At 40.6% G+C, this 16,224-nt stretch overlaps 1 protein-coding gene across 2 annotated transcripts in view; it reads right to left on the reverse strand.

Annotated features, from left to right (window-relative positions):
- Window positions 1-1,536: 1,536 nt before the first annotated feature.
- The window catches only part of LOC136632720 (myosin-binding protein C, fast-type-like), a 98,263-nt gene continuing 83,575 nt past the window's right edge, over window positions 1,537-16,224 (reverse strand). For both annotated transcript variants that reach the window (XM_066607798.1, XM_066607797.1), the window contains 7 exons: window positions 15,806-16,001; window positions 9,418-9,557; window positions 8,926-9,085; window positions 7,618-7,754; window positions 7,056-7,242; window positions 5,627-5,673; window positions 1,537-3,495 (listed from right to left, as the gene is read on the reverse strand). In XM_066607798.1, the coding sequence (XP_066463895.1) occupies window positions 5,663-5,673; window positions 7,056-7,242; window positions 7,618-7,754; window positions 8,926-9,085; window positions 9,418-9,557; window positions 15,806-16,001 (831 nt within the window). In that variant the 3' untranslated portion in view covers window positions 1,537-3,495; window positions 5,627-5,662. The remainder of the gene's footprint in view (window positions 3,496-5,626; window positions 5,674-7,055; window positions 7,243-7,617; window positions 7,755-8,925; window positions 9,086-9,417; window positions 9,558-15,805; window positions 16,002-16,224) is intronic.

Consider the following 16,224-nt stretch of genomic DNA (forward strand, 5'->3'; position numbering starts at 1 on the left):
TCTCTCAATAACAATAATTAACTGGTAATATGATGTATTCTCACAGCAAGCCTGTGGTAATGTCTTCCAGCCATATATATGTCACAATGGATAACTCCACCGTTCACTTACCTTTCTTATGGATGTGCCATCTACTGGGTGTCACTGGCAATGCCTCTGTTTTTGAAAGACCCTATGTTCCTCATGCCAGTGGATGTAAGCGAAACGAAAGATTTTCTAATAGCAACTGATTTTGTAGAACAGCAATATCAGTAATTCATGATTTTGAAGTGGAAAATGCTGTAATGTTATGTCTCTCTTTTAGAGATGTCAAGAGCTGATGAGGGCATTAAGCATAGGCTCCCAATGTTTTTGAATTTCAAAGAGGACTTGGTGCTCTCCAGCACCGGAAGTCTCAGACATAATCCTCATGATGTAGAAGCTTTGATTTAAGGGAGTTCAATTACAAATTTCTCAGATGGAGAAATTTGAAAAGGTGCAATAGGGTCCTTAGGATTAAAGGAGGGCACCAAACACCTATTAAAAGGACTAGTGTGCTCCAGTCCTCATGGGGGTCAGGAAGGGTATCATTTCTCTTTAGGCTGAATTCACACAGCCGATATACGCTGCCCTCTGATACATTGGTTTACAATGCATCAGTGCACACGGGCGTATTTCCACTACGTAAAAGCGCCAAGCTGGCCAAGATAGTGCATTTCGGCCGGACGCTTTTATGCGAGCGGCGGTTGCATAGACTCCTATGGGAGCCTATGACAGCTGCCAGAGAAGGGAGGTGGGAGGGAGTTTAGCAATGGGACTGCTAAACTTCCAACCCCCTTCCCTGCTCTTCTCCGCCCCTTGAAAGCTGTTTGCAATGGGAAGGGGCGGTACAGGGTAGAGCTTAGCTCCGCCCCATCCCACTTCCTCCCATTGCTGGCTGCAACAAGGGGCGGAGAGAGGGCAGGAACTTATCACACTAACTCCCGCCCCGCTCCTCCCCTTGCCAAGAGACGGCGAGGGGGAGGGAAGGGGGGAGACAGCTTAGCAGAGCTAAACTGTCTCCCCCCACCCAACAGCATTGTAGCTTCGGCGTATATGCGCCAGGCCAGGACCATCTGAACGGGTGCACAAACGTTAGATGTGTGGGCCCATTCACGCCTTTTTACATCGCAGGCAGGCGAACGTAAAAACTCAGACGCCTGTGTAAATCCAGCCTTAAGAAGAGCACCTATAAGGTGTGAGGAGACTTATAAGGCCATCCATGCTTCTCTGGGAAATATGCCAATGAAAGATGGAACAAACTAAGGATTGTTTAAAAAGTCTGACATTGACTTGCAGGAATGTTGCCTTCCAATAGGTGGCAGTGTAGAGATATTGTTCCAATTTTCCATGTGTGACATTTTCATTTACTTTTAAGCTCTGTGAGAAGGAAGAAATAATTGTTCCTATTGCTTGTATTGTACACAAAATGCTTCAACCAAATTTTCCCATTATATTTTTTCTTCCATAATTGCCTTTGCATGCCCCCTAAATCTGACGTAAGTAAACAGTCCAGACTTCATTTTTCAATTTTTATTTCACAGATAACAATAATAATGCTACATTTTGTTTAACAGATAACAATAATAATGCTGAATTAAAACACTATTGTTACTCCATCTGAGAAATTGCAGACCAGATCTCAGCAAAAGTTTCCACAACTTTCATCATTAATAGACGGTGATTCCCACCAGATAGCATAATGATCGCAAGCAAACAAACACTACAATTATGTTCAAAATGTTGCAATATTAGGCAATAGTTCTTACATTCATTGATGCCACAACACACAATGGAAACCAAACAATGCTACCAAGTTCTGAACAGTGCTAAATAATGAAACTACAATCAGCCTAGGCATCCAGACTAAATCATAACTCTATTTAGAGCTCCATGGAGTTGAGAGAGGAAATAATTGCTTTCATAATATGGTTGCAGATACCATTTATGGATTCTTAACTATGTTCCTTGTTCCACACAAGTCAAAAAGACACAAACTATTAACCCTGTTGCCCTTGAATGTTGTGATCTTGAACACAAAACACTTAAAATGGGGTCACTTCCTAAGATATGCCGAACCAGAAGAAGTCATCTTGTTACATACAGCATGAATGGAGAATATTTATCAAAAGTGCAAAGACTCTCAGATTAGCCAAGCATTTTAATTACTTTATATACAGTGTGTTGCTATAATACTTTAATATATTAACCTTATCCAGATCTTCACAAGAATAATCAGTCGATAACTTAATTATACCGTACTTTTACATTCAATATGTTAGGACAAAACTTTTTATTCTCATCCAATGTCTTCATAATGATAGATTAAACTCCTGAATACAGTAGTTAAAAGGGTTGTCCTCTTCAGATAAGCATCACGCAGTATCCTTTAAAATCAGAATTTCCTAATAGCATATTTGCAAATGTGTTTTTCAAAACCGGATAACCCCTTTAACTAGTTGAGCGTTTGTTGGAGACAGTTGATTTGCCCTCCCCCTAAACCAGTATTTCTCCAAGTGTCCACCTATTATTACATCCCAAAATACTCATCCAGAATCATCTCCTGGTTTACGTTTTAACGCCTTATACCTCATATCCAATAAATGTCAAAATTAATTTGGTACATTGGTTTTCATAGGGTATTTAAATATACACTTGGTAACTTCTCCAGCCTCATAAGCTAGGAAGAACTTGATATACCCGAGAAAAACGCAATAAAAAACCTAGACTGACAATCTTGGCGTCTGTCAAAGGGGTTGATAGACTTGATAGCTTTAATGGTCTAAATGGTCAGTTAGATCATTTCCTAGACCTAGTATAATGGTTTGACTCTATAGTGACATTTGCACCAAGTGTTTGCCAAGTCTTCATCCTATCTCAGCCCACTCATTAGACATTTTATGACCACTACCCTACACAGATCAGATGAGTAACACAACGTTTTCATTGCAAGTCTAAGTAGTACAAATATATATTCACCTTCTTCTTCCTTAAAACACATGCCCTTTCTCCTAGCTTAAATTGAATTTTTTGTCAAACATATGGTACAGTACATATAACATATCCTGTACTGATATTCTCTTATACTCTTCATAGTAATCTTTGCCTCTTGTTGGCTGTAGTTGGCTGGTTGATCTATGAACTATCTGTATAACAGTACATGTCATAAGTACAGGGAGATGCAAACAGATACACAGAAAACAGCTTCAAATCAAAGCTGCTGCATATGTGTTATATGAGAGCAGCAGACCGGCTAAGCGACAGATTGTTACAAGAAACGAAACCCCGATGACCAGTTGATAGAACAGAGAAGCATTTTCTTGGCCAATCACAAGAGGTTCTCAAGTAAAAATACACAAACTACAACAGCAATGATATAACGTAAATGACACGACTGGACAAGAGACGATGGAGACGACACTTTTTCTTCTTTTCCTCATGATTCTGAAGTTAAAGCTCGGCACGGAACTCCAAGCCCTGAGTTGCAATGCATAAAAAAGCAAAATGAGTAAGAGATGTAAACAGGGATTGTGCTGATCAAAGTGTATGGGGGGGGGGGGGGGGGTGCAAACAACCGTTTTAATAATCATTCCTCCGTCATACAGTCGGCATTAGCCCGTACAAAGGTCATTTAAGCGAGTATCAATCTCGTTAATTGGCACTCATTAACTGACTCATATTGAGCCATGTGAAACCCTCCTAAGTTCTGTTTTTGCACCTTGTTTTCTATTCAGAAACAAGAGGTCTATGCTGAATTAATTTTCCAATATATCTGGATGCATTGATTCATAATTGGGTCTATAAATTGGGTTCTAATATTTTTAATAGCAAGAATAGTATTGCAGACTGTGCTATTCTTCCTATTACAAATACTGGAGACAAAAATGTAAAGAAACATATTAATGAACAGTAAGCTTTAAAGGCATGCATAACATTTCCAGATACACAACCTAGACAGAAAAATGGCTACCACACAATACAAGGCAATGCAAAGACTATTTTCTAACAGAAGGCCCACAATGAACTGGAGCTGACCCTTTGACTTGTATGGGAAACTGTTCTAGACATGCTCTGTGACCTGTGCTCAAGGTCATTTTGCATGGGGAGTTAAGATAATCACAGTTCGCCAACTATGGTGAATGGTGGATCCTGGGTTATCTTACATATAGGTGTTTACGTTTCATTGTAATCCTGTCTGTGTTGTTAGTAAGATGGCAACTGTGAAGCAAGAAGTTTCTCTGTTGTCACTAGTCGTTCCTTTTCCGCTGAGTGTAAACAAGAGCCACTCAATGTTTGAGCAACGTCCAGAATGATCCCCAAACTGTTCCACCTCCATTCACTTGGATGAATACAGCTCCTGTGTAAAGCACAGGAGCGATAGTCATTGGATCGGCTGTCAGGCGCTTACGCACATGACAGTCGTCCAGGGTGAGGCGGGGCTTAGGCTCTGTGATCAGTGTGGAAAATGCACGGTTTTTGAATTTTTCGAAATTGAACAAAAGAAAATGCTTACAAATATGTTCAACACAAAAATCTGATTTACATAATAGGTCATTTTCTGAGTATACATTTCCTTTAAGGCCTCACGTCCATAGGCGTGTCGGATTCTGCATGCGTAAGCCCGCAGCATAATCCAACCCTGGCCACGGCCGAGGACTCTGCTTACCTGTCGGGGTCTTCTTTTTTTCTGTAGTGCGGGTGTGTGCGGACGCGCCCACCAGCACGCCAGCGCACATGCGCAATACTTTTTTTTTTCAGACTCCTGATTTGCTGTGGAATTCGCAGCCCATCCAGCTTCCATTGACTTCAATAGAAGCTGTCCGCACAGACATGGCACTAAAATGGAGCATGCTGTGATTTGTTTTCCGCATGCGAAATCCCGAAAACAAATCCACATGTGTAAATTCAAGTGCGGACACCCATGGTTCCCCATGGGCGGCTTGAACTGCGGATCTTCCATGCGGGTGCCCCGTGCTGATTCCACAATTCAAATCCACCCGTGGACATTGGGCATAAATGTGGTGATACCTATTACTTATACATAGGGTCAAATTCACCAATTTCAGCAGATGTAACAAATCATCTAATAGTGGCCTCCTGACTCTCCTCTGATGACAGATCTCAGTGGAGACAACAACCAAGCAGCTGGACTTCAACCATCTCATCAATTTTTTTCAGAAGATAAGCCACTGCCAGAGTTGAAAATGTAGAAAGGGGGGAAAGGCGCTGCCAGACAACGCACGCATGCTTTGCCAAGCTGAGTGTGCCTATGTATGGGGGTGTTGGGTGAGATAGCTGGCGGACAAACAAGCAGACAGCTACCTAATGTGTTTGGACTACCTAATTGCTTTCAAAAGTCCTGTTGAGTGGAACTGTAATAATAAATGCCCATATCAAAGAAATTAATTTCCTTTTAACTACTATTGTTTTCCCTCTCTCCATCCAAGGGGAAAACCTTGTGGACTTGAAAACAAAAGAGATAAAACACTAGGTACAACTGCTTTGAGAAGAAAAGCTGTAGGATAATAGAAACACATGAACATTACAAGCAGTTGTATGGAGGCCCCATGTTAGTTACACCAAGTGTGAGATCATATGTGCTACTTACTATATTTAACTTCTCGTCAGAAAGACCAAGATGTATTTATTGGGGAACTGAGGGAACAAGAGAGAAAACAAACATTACAGATTAATTAAATGATTCATCACTGTAAATAGCTCTAGAGGGAATGGTGCTTCTGGGGGAGAACAATGTCCCTAATATCATTTTTTCAGACATGCCATATCCAATGTAGAGGAAGCCCTCTGGTTACGGATACAGTCTTGAACATAAAAAAAATGATTAGACAATGTCTGTATTGATCTTAGTTATATTTCAACATACAGTAGTGATTGGTCACCCATAAGCCGTCTTTTTTCCAAACTGATTAACCTCAAATTGAATCATCATCTCTGCGGGTAATATAGTCTACATATTCTATTATTACATTAGTCCACTTCCTAAACCTTAAGATCAGCCTGCCTCCAAACCCGTACCAATTTCCTGTGCGGAATTCACCCCCTCATCCAATACGCTCTTGTGGAGGAGCCCTAAATGTTGCTAGGAAGCAGCAATATTGACAGATTAACATCAACATAGTACTGTGTTTCCCCAAAAATAAGACCCTGCCTTATATTCATACTTATTATACTTACATAGAAGGCTCAGTCCGTGTCCTTTCCTCTGCTCTCCAGAGCTTCAGCAGTCCTCGGTCGCCTACAGAAGTTCGCTTTATAAATGACCCAATCAATGTTGAGCAGCGCTCGCCGACCAATCATCGCGTTGTAGAGGCGGGATTTATGAATTGGCTGAGCCACGGCATTGATTGGCCAATTCATAAATCCCGCTTCCACAACGCAATGGCTGTGATTTGTTCTCGAGTGCTGCCCAGCCAATCAATGCAGTGCTGGATGAACCAATCACAGCCATCGCATTGGTTCATTGAGCGCTGCATTGCTTGGCTGAGCAGCGATCAAGAAACAATCAGAGCCATCGCTTACTTGAGGCGGGATTTATGAATCAATCTTCTATGGGCGACCGAGGACTGCAGGAAGCCTGCCAAAGCTCCAGGATCCAGCGGGAGGGATGCGGACAGAGCCTGCTAGGTAATGTATTGCTTTTTTTATATAACGCAGGAAGGGCTTATTTTCAGGCTTATATATCAAGCTGCCCCTGAAAATCCTGAAAAATCAGGGTAGGGCTTATTTTCAGGGAAACGGGGTAGTCTCCACAAGCCCAGAGAAGATGACTGCCAAGTGCTGAAACAAATTCCACATCTTGATACAATGTTATTTTGACCATGTAGTTTATATGTACACTGTTGTGCTCAGAACTTCAGCTACTGATTCTGTACTATTTCCAGCTGTAACATTCATTATAGATGAGTCACCTCGTGACGCAGATTCTGTAGCCTGAGAGTCATGTTGAGGTGGAACTGATCAGTGTTTAACTCCTCATCTCTAGTGCTGCATTTCCAAATCAAACTACAAAATATTACCTCTAACTTCCAGTTTGCAGTCCACCTGAGCTTCTCCCAACTCATTGACAGCTTTGCAAGTGTAGGTTCCACCATCAAAGGGGCTCGGCTTGCGGATGTTCAAAGTGAGGACTCCTTGATTATGTTTCATAAGGAATTTGGGATCATCTCTAATCTCCATTTTATTTTTCATCCAAATAACTCTAGGCTAAAATAAATACAGATGATTAATTTAAAGGGTATAGCTCTTACAGGGGCTGTCCCACTTCTAGCTGTTTTGCTAGAAGTGGGACAACCAAGTCCGTACATTGCATAGTGCCTGGGGTTGTTACTGCAGGCTGAGTCCTATAGAAGTGTTATGGACTCAGCTGTAGTACCAACCTGGACCCTAACAGAACATACAGACCTTTCTACTTCTTGCAGCAAAAACAGCTAGAAGTGGGATAACACCTTTAAAAATTAGGTTCTGCTGCATCTCATAAAAGCTTAGTTTCTCATTTACAGTATGGAGAACTGAATTAGTTTAGTGTTCTTTACTGTACAAACGTCTACAGTAGGGTTTTCACAAGAGACAGCTGCGTACCTTTGGATGACCTCTTACAGCACAATTCAAGGCTGTGCTATATCCAGCCACTACGACACGGTCTATGAGAGGAGTAAGGAACTTAGGAGCCTCGTTTACATCCATTTCGTTGTAATCACGGGGTTTGTAGATTAAACCTTTGAAGAACAGTAAGAAAAATTTAATGTGTACTCGAGTTTACAATTCAGCTCTCGGACTACATGACTCTGATATATCTACTAGTAAGTTTTAACAGTTTGAACTCCTTAAGTAGTGGAAACATTTGAACACAAATCTGCACATTAAAATAGTAAAGAAGTTGTCTGGTTTACAAAACCCATTTTCAAATACCTTATTAGAGAAACTATAGTTTAAAGGGTCATGCCAAACCCTATCCACATGCCCTTATGGACATCATAAAGGAGGGACCTCTTCTTTGAATAATGCTATCTATACACCTTAGAAACCTGCGGGCCGAATGCTCATTGACCAACAGCTATTCCTTCCAACTTCTTCATTTACATGCATACTCTCAATAGGGAGAGGTGAGTAAGCCATTGCCAGACTCCCATTTGAACACCAGGTCGGGACCGCCCCATACAAATTTGATACTCAGTTGGTCGTGCAGCTGACTATCATCTAATGTGTATGGGCATCTATAGAGCGGAGAGCAGCTCATCTAAATGGGGCCACTGTATAACACTATTTTTCCCTACAGCAACTGCTATGGGGCAGATATACAACCAACCAAATATTCTCCATTAGGAGCTAGACCTAATTGCAATCAGCTGATCATTATGGCAGCTCTTATACTTTTATCTACAAGGGGTTGTCTGTGATTAGCCATCCCCTTTAATAGACGACCCTCATCCAGAACAAAGAGCAGCTATATGGAGTTTCTCTTGCTCTGGAGAACAATGCACATCCATTCATTACACAGACTTCCCACTAATTTCAATGGACATTATGTATGCATTCCTCCTTTGGGTCTTCTTGGGAGACCCTTCTAACAAAAAGTACAACTTCTTTAAAACGCTTCCTTCCATAGGTCAGTATCATATTTGCTAGCCTATACTTGTAGTCCCATTATTCATATTTTTCTGTAGAAATAGATGGAGTATGTTATAATAAAATATCTATATTGTACTGCATGCTGGACTTTTAATGAATGCATGCTGGTTTAACAGGTGTGACATTATTAGCGCGTGAATAGGACGGCAATGGGTCACAACTATCACTCCATGAGCTTTAACAATTTACCAAGAAGAACAATGATGGCCATAATTAAATTTGCTAAATATTCCACATTGTCTCTTATATTGTACCCACCAGTTTTCTCTATGACGGCTGTGTTCTTAGAAACGCCTGGAGAATCGCTCAGGCCAACAATGTTCTCGCTGAATATTCTAAAGAAATATTCATTTCCCATGATCAGGTCAGAGACTGTGCAGCGTGGCTGGCGATTGTGTTCATATACAGTGAACCATTCCTGGAAAGAGAAAAAAGAAATATAATAACATTTGCATTAGTTCCTTGATACATAACTACAATACTATGGGGGCAGAGGCGTAACTTGAAGCTGCTGAGCCCCAGTGCAAAATCTGGAACTGGGCCCCCAACTATAAAGCTTCATTGATAGTATTGGTTTGAAGTATGGGGAAAAGAGACTTTATGGGCCCTCCAGGGCTCAGGTGCGACCGCACCCTCTGCACCCCCTCTACTTATGCCCACGCTATGGGGTTCAATGAGGATGGCATAGGCAGAAAGGGACTGATATCAATATCCAAACTTCACAATATTAAAAAATGAAAACCATCTCACCATCGCCTTTTTGTCAGCTTTTTGAACAGTGTAACCTGTAATTTCTGAGTTTCCACTGTCCTTGGGTGGCTGCCATTCTATCAGAGCGTTAAATCCCCAAACCTCTTTGACTGTCACAGCTTGTGGAGGACCAGGTTTATCTGTGTAACACAGACATATGTGGAGAGTGAAATCAGTAGCATTAGTAATATGACTTCAATTGATACCTGTGCTACAGCAAGTACAGCATAATTCCTGTGAGAGAGCTTTTCTGGAATATTAGAATAGGCCAACAATGTGTGATCAGTGGGTATCCAACACCCAGGGTCAGCAGAAAGGACTGAGAGACAAGATTCCTTCATTGTAGTATCAATGATAGCACCCCCTTTCATCCATGTGGCTGTGACCAGTGCTGCAGCTTACCCTCATGATAGTCACTGAGGAGATGGATCAATAGTGCAGCAGCAAACACTGGGTTATTATTATTTTTTAAATACATTTTTATTGAGTGTAAACTGCATTAACATAAACGTAGCATTACCTCTCATACATAAGAGGCCAAAAAAACACTGCATAATTTTTATGCTGATTATTGTGAAGTCAGACTCTCATATATAAGCCATTTTTACCCTTTTACCCATAGGATAAACCCTTTAATCATATAATGGACATAAACCAATTATATAATCAATTGAATCTTAATCTTTTAAAGTTGAAAATGTAATTTTAGCCCTTTCTGACTTCACAGTACAAACTTTCACTGTAAGCTTTGTAGGAATGTAGTATCAGAATGGCCTGCAGAGGCTACTAGACAGGCATTCTGATACCTGCAAAAAGAAACCAGAGGGTTAACACTATGGGTGTGGCAGGAGGTGAGTTACAAATGAGGCAGTTCCTGCTAGACTCAGAGGCGAAGTGATAGCTCAGTGAAGCTGAAGGGCTGCTTGCCTGAGGTCCTGTGTGGACCTGTTTGGGACTGATGGAGATTTTAATGCAGATTTTCATGCAGCTCTGCAGCAGACTTCACCCCTTCAATGGAAAGGGTTAAACATGTGCCATGTCTAAATCTGCATTAATTGGTGCAGATTTTGACGTAGATTTTGATGTGGATCCACACCAAAATCTGCAGAGCAACATATGCTGCAGATTTTAGTATGGATCTGCACCAAAGAAACAGCAATCCTGGTCAATAAAGGGAATATTTGTATTAATTAAAACCAGGTAGAGAAACATTTTCCATTTTTCGAATCTGCTTTTATTTTCTGATTCTAAATTTTTTTTGTTCTGCTGCCTATAGATGACTATGGGGTGGCCATCTTTCCCAAGCTAAATTTAACAGTATTTAGAGTTATGCTTTAGAGCAGCTTGGGCAAGTAAATAGAGTGGACCCATTGACTTGCATCGGAGACTGTTCTAGGCATGTTCTGTGACCTGGGCAGAGGTCATTTTGCAGGGAGGAGAGTAGACAGTTTCTTGCCAATTCTGAATGATAGATCCTGTGTTATCTACATACAGGTGTCTCTTTCAGTGTAATCCTGCCTGTGATGTTAGTGAGATTATTGCTGCAAAGCTGTATCTACAGATCAGGAAGCATCAGCCTATTATTAGGCTCTGTGGTAAGTGTGAAAAATGCAGGATTTTTGGATTTTCTTTTTAAATCAGATTGTAACCAAAAAGTAAAAAGAAAATCACCAAAAATTCTTTAAAAAAATATGGAACACAAAAATGTAATTTCTATAATAGGTCATTTTCTAATGACACATCCCCTTTAAAGGTTTAAACTGCAAGAAGAAAATAAATATTCTAATGGCATAATGTTTCAATCCACCAAAATACATGCTGTACAATCTAAGCTTGATACTGTCAAAGCTGATACTCGCATGGAAATCAGCCAACTGAAAGAAGCACTGCAAAACCGGAAAAAATGGAGGGAGGGAGCCTTTAGGGTCGCTGAGGATCGTTAACGACTCAATGGCTAACAACAACAACACAATCTAAACACGAAGGTGGCTCCAGTAAGTACGAACGACACCTAAGTTAATTTTATCTACAGCATGATCATCAGGTTTATGCCATTTAATATTTTTATTGGCTATATTTCTATTAGGTGTTTAATGGAAAAATGAGGAGACTAGAGTTGCACCAGAGCCATGGCATCTGAAGGTCCCAAAGGACCCTCTACTTCATGAGAGAGCAACACTGTTGTAAAAGGTCAGATGAGAGATGACGGTGCTTCTTGAAGGTAAGGTAAGAGATATCTTGCCACAAGGATTAATACTTCACTTTTATACGTAGGGCAATTCTATACAGTGTTAAGTCATTGCACAAAATGGTATGTGACGTGATAGATCCTGGTACAAATTTGTCATTGGGGCCACAAGTATTCAAGCTGTGCATCTGGCTATATTAAAGGGGTTGTCTCATCAAGATGACGTTGGCTGGGTGATCAGCTGATCCTTGAAGGTCTGACATATGAAACGCTTGATGATGAATTGATATTGAAGAAGAAAGTTGTAACTGGCCATACATTTTCCTACAGTGGCCGCTGCAGGCAAGATGTAGTATTACACGTGGAATGGTTGACCATGTAACACATGTGCATGAGCTTTTTCCACCTATGAAATCCACATCTTACACTAATTTACATTGCAAACAAAGTAATAAAATCTATACCAATAACTCAACATACATAATGGACCACACTGGAAACATCACTCCTCCCGGACGCATAAGATCGTTTTCAGAACTAAAGGCTGGTAAATGTACGTTTTAAAATCTGAATTGGGATGTATTAAAATAAACCTCACACATTCTACAGCTTGCTGGAGCTGGGGTTAGGCAACCATAACTGGATATCATCCACTAGGATTAGTTAAATATAGTTCAGATAAGGAAACCTGATCTTTACAGATATTCTTCCCCTGTGAACTTTAAAAGTTGTTCTTACATCAGTCAGCAATATGAAGACAGACATGAACATGCTAGTCAGACCGTCTGCATACATTTAGACTGAAATATATTCAGCAATACCAGAGATGTTTTGTTCCGGAACAAATGGAAATCAGCAGATCTAGCAGATATTCTAACAAACTCCGAGGGCATTATAGATTACTATAAAAAGTAAGCACCCCGAGATCACTCACATACAGCATAGTGTCCTTCTGGGGGGGCCATATAGAAAGTTAGTAGGACTTACTAAACAAGTTGTTCCCAATACTCCATCAGTTTTGTTCACCTCTATTTGTACCCACATTTCTCACTATTATATTTCTGCCTATAAAATATAACATTTATAAGTCTAATATTTAAATAAAACCTAATTGCCTGTAAACAAGGGATATAAACCACAAATGCCTTCCAGATATACTCTGGATTCCTGGCCGAAAAAGGTTAAGAGACCCTTGACCATAGTGTGTGCCAAAAGAGGAATTAGTGCCTCTGACATTGACACAACCCAGTCCCAGTCAGCAACAACAAGAAGCCAATACGTATAAGTTGCTCTTGAAACTAAGATACCTTTCCACATATAACATACAGTATTGTCAGCAGAATGGGATATACAGTGTTAGCCCGAAATAAAAACTTATAATTTGTGTACAATATTTTACTTTTGCCCTGTTCTTTTTCTTATAATGTTTTCTTTTTTTTTTTAAGTGCTTTCTTCTGTAGTTATAATGATATATGTGTCTGTACTGTGTTGAGAATTTGTTTTACGACAATTCCATTTCCTGTAGGGTCAATTTTGACATTCAATCTGTCACTCATTCAGTATATCGAATAACAATATTAGAGGAAAAGTATAAGTTTATTGGGGAAAACTGTAGAATTCAAAGCAGGCTCTAGTAACCTATGGGCAGCCTCTAGCCTGAATACATGATGAGATACAGTTGGGTATGGAGGCTTACGTTGTTATCATGCAGCACATTTGCTCACAGATGTTGCAACTGAGTGTTTACACTCTGCACACTTGTAGGCTACCAAAGCTGGTATCCCAGCTGGTACCATGAATGCTTGAATGGCGATAAATTTGCCGACCAGTAAGGCCAAGAAAGTGCGGCAACCAGTTGGGGCAGTATGTTGCTCTACAGCAAAGGCAAGATTGAGGTGCTTATCAAGTGGCCTCCATGCTCGAACATGACCATCATAGGCTTCCACACAGAACCTGGATTACTTGCTAAAAATAATGAAGTTTCAGCCCATGGCAGTCTAGGTTTCTTGTTCATCAAAGCCCTGAAACAAAGATAACTGTGGTGGGGTGTTAATGGCAGGACACGTAATAAGCGCCATCTAACCAAATTTCCTTCGGCTAAGTGACTGGAAATGATTCAGGTTGTGAAAGGGTTCTGTAATGAAGGTGCCACTTGTGTATGGATAGTGGACAATGAAACAGTTGGAGCTGCTCATGTCTGTCAGCGGATCAGACAATCCTCTCCATTGGTGGTCTGTTTGGGCTGTCCGGAGCTTGTCCATTGTGTGTGCATACCTTTTCATAACCACTGCTTCTACCATCTTCTAACAGCTTGGTCAGAATGGCCTAGATCAAGGGTGTCTAACCTACAACTCACAGGCCGCACATGGTGCAAGATGGCTATGAATGCAGCCTAACACAAAGGTGAGGTTGAATCTGGGGGAGGCAAGGTGATAGGCAGTACCTGGCATAGTCGGAAAAGACTGCCTGCTAAGTAGACAGAAAATGCACATGACAGAAGCCAGCAGAGAGAAGGGAAAAACTAAAATACATTGCACATTAGTTTCTTGTCTGTGCTACCTTGCCCAAGATGCCCCTTTTGATACATTTTATGTACAATGTACAAGTAAATCACTTAAACCAGAGTTTTTATGAAAGCTTTCTGCCTCAGTAATATGAGAGGGGATTACTGCAACAGTGTAAAATAGAGAGGCCTTTCACACAATACAATACTTTGAAAATCTAATAAATAATAATTCTATTAGGGATTTGTCTCTATGGGAAGAAGGGGTATAATTGAATGGTTAATAATATGTAAGGCATGTAGCCATTTTGGGTGATGACCTAGAACCTCAATGTATAATAATGGGATCACCAGTATTTAATACATACGTTACTGTTAGGAAAGTTCTAGTATATCATGACATATATACTGTCATGTTGTGCTCTTGGGACCTGTAGTTCTATGGGTTTCCAGGAGCACAGTTTCACAGGTGTGGGGTAATTGAGCTGGCTGGGTGTGTATGGCTTCAGTGAGCCAATCCCCACCGGTGTGCTGCACATAAATGCCAGCACTTCTTGCTAGAGGGAGCTGGTCATTTAGCTTTCTCTTTACTTCTCTCAAACCCTGGTGTTTGGAGTCTTGCATGTTTTGCTTGGTGTTGCTGCAGGCATGAGGTTCTAGGTGGGATTCCCTTGGTTGTAATTCCCTCGTCTCTTAGTGTGAACAGTCTCTTGCTCTGCTTGTATGCCGTTTAGCAGTTATGGCGAGCCATGCTCCTAGGTTCTAACGTGGGGCCATCCCTATTAAGATGATTGTCCCACTTGTAGGCAGGACTCCTGGGGTTCGGTTGTCTTGTTAGAGTGTGGACTCATGAGACAACGAGGACCCTTGTCGTGGGCTTGTCAGCTTAAGTATCTTGGCAAAAATACAAACCAATAGCTCGTATGTACTATTTAATCTGCTTATGCGTGTTGGTATTCTAGGTAAGTGTTTTGGCATTTGTCAGTCATTGTTGAATGTCTGCTCGCAAGTCCCATTTACTGTTAAGTTTGTTTCATTGTCCATTAGTGTGTACTCCTCTGCTATTTGTGGTTGTCCTGGGTGTGGTGTGAATTACACTCAGGTTGGACATGACATATACTATTTAAAAATATATACTGCATAGATTATAGAAGACACAATAGCACATATTTATGGTTATATTTTAGCCTACTTTTTCTCCAGGTTTAGTCCCATTCACACCACTGTATTTCCGGGCGATGTGCTGTGGGTGTATTTCACAGACAGCACATAGTCCCATTATTGACCATGAGGCGATTCAGATAGATAATTTTTCACACTGGTAAAAAAAATTGCTACATGTCCCACTTTCATCCATGGACAAGAATAGAATATGCAATTTCAGGATCCATGGAGATCATATAGTGCATGATCGAGTGTCTGTATACTGTCCAATAGGCATAGCACCCAAGTTTCTTGAGTATAACACACATATAGCTGTGTGAATTGGGTCTTTGTTAAAGCAAGATCAGTATCTTCAATAGTATCCTCCATAAAGTCTTTTAAAAATATTAAGTGGTAACCATAACACAAGGAGCTGGAATACAGGATATCTCTACCGAGAATAATATATAGAAGAGACTATCTATGAACAGAGGGAATATGCTATTGTGAACAGGCTTCAAGATAATTTAATGGTATAAGGCGGATGTACTCACCCACAATACGAATGTTCACTGTTGCACAATCAACCATGTTCTCAATTTGCACAGAGAGGTCATATTTTCCTGAATGAGGTCGTTCCGATGATCGTATAAATATAATAGTGTCTGACTCGGAAGTTCTGATGCTGACTTGCCTTGGATCCAGTGGTTGGCCATCTTTTGTCCAGGTGACTACTGGTCTAGGTTTTCCCTGTGATAACAGAAGTATTAATGGTTCTCTGCATTTATGACACAGCAACCTACAATCTTAGAGCTCCAGAAATTGCATTTTCATATTCCCCCATATACGTTAATCTTTTCAGTTTTTTTTCATCTCTAAATACATTTTACTATAACACTGTCCAAATGCAATGAATAGCTGGGAGTAGAGTGAGGGGACAGTAGCATTGATTCTCAATTCCAAATGTGGACAT

This window comes from Eleutherodactylus coqui, chromosome 6 (assembly GCF_035609145.1).
Source record: "Eleutherodactylus coqui strain aEleCoq1 chromosome 6, aEleCoq1.hap1, whole genome shotgun sequence".
NCBI classification, from domain to species: domain Eukaryota; kingdom Metazoa; phylum Chordata; class Amphibia; order Anura; family Eleutherodactylidae; genus Eleutherodactylus; species Eleutherodactylus coqui.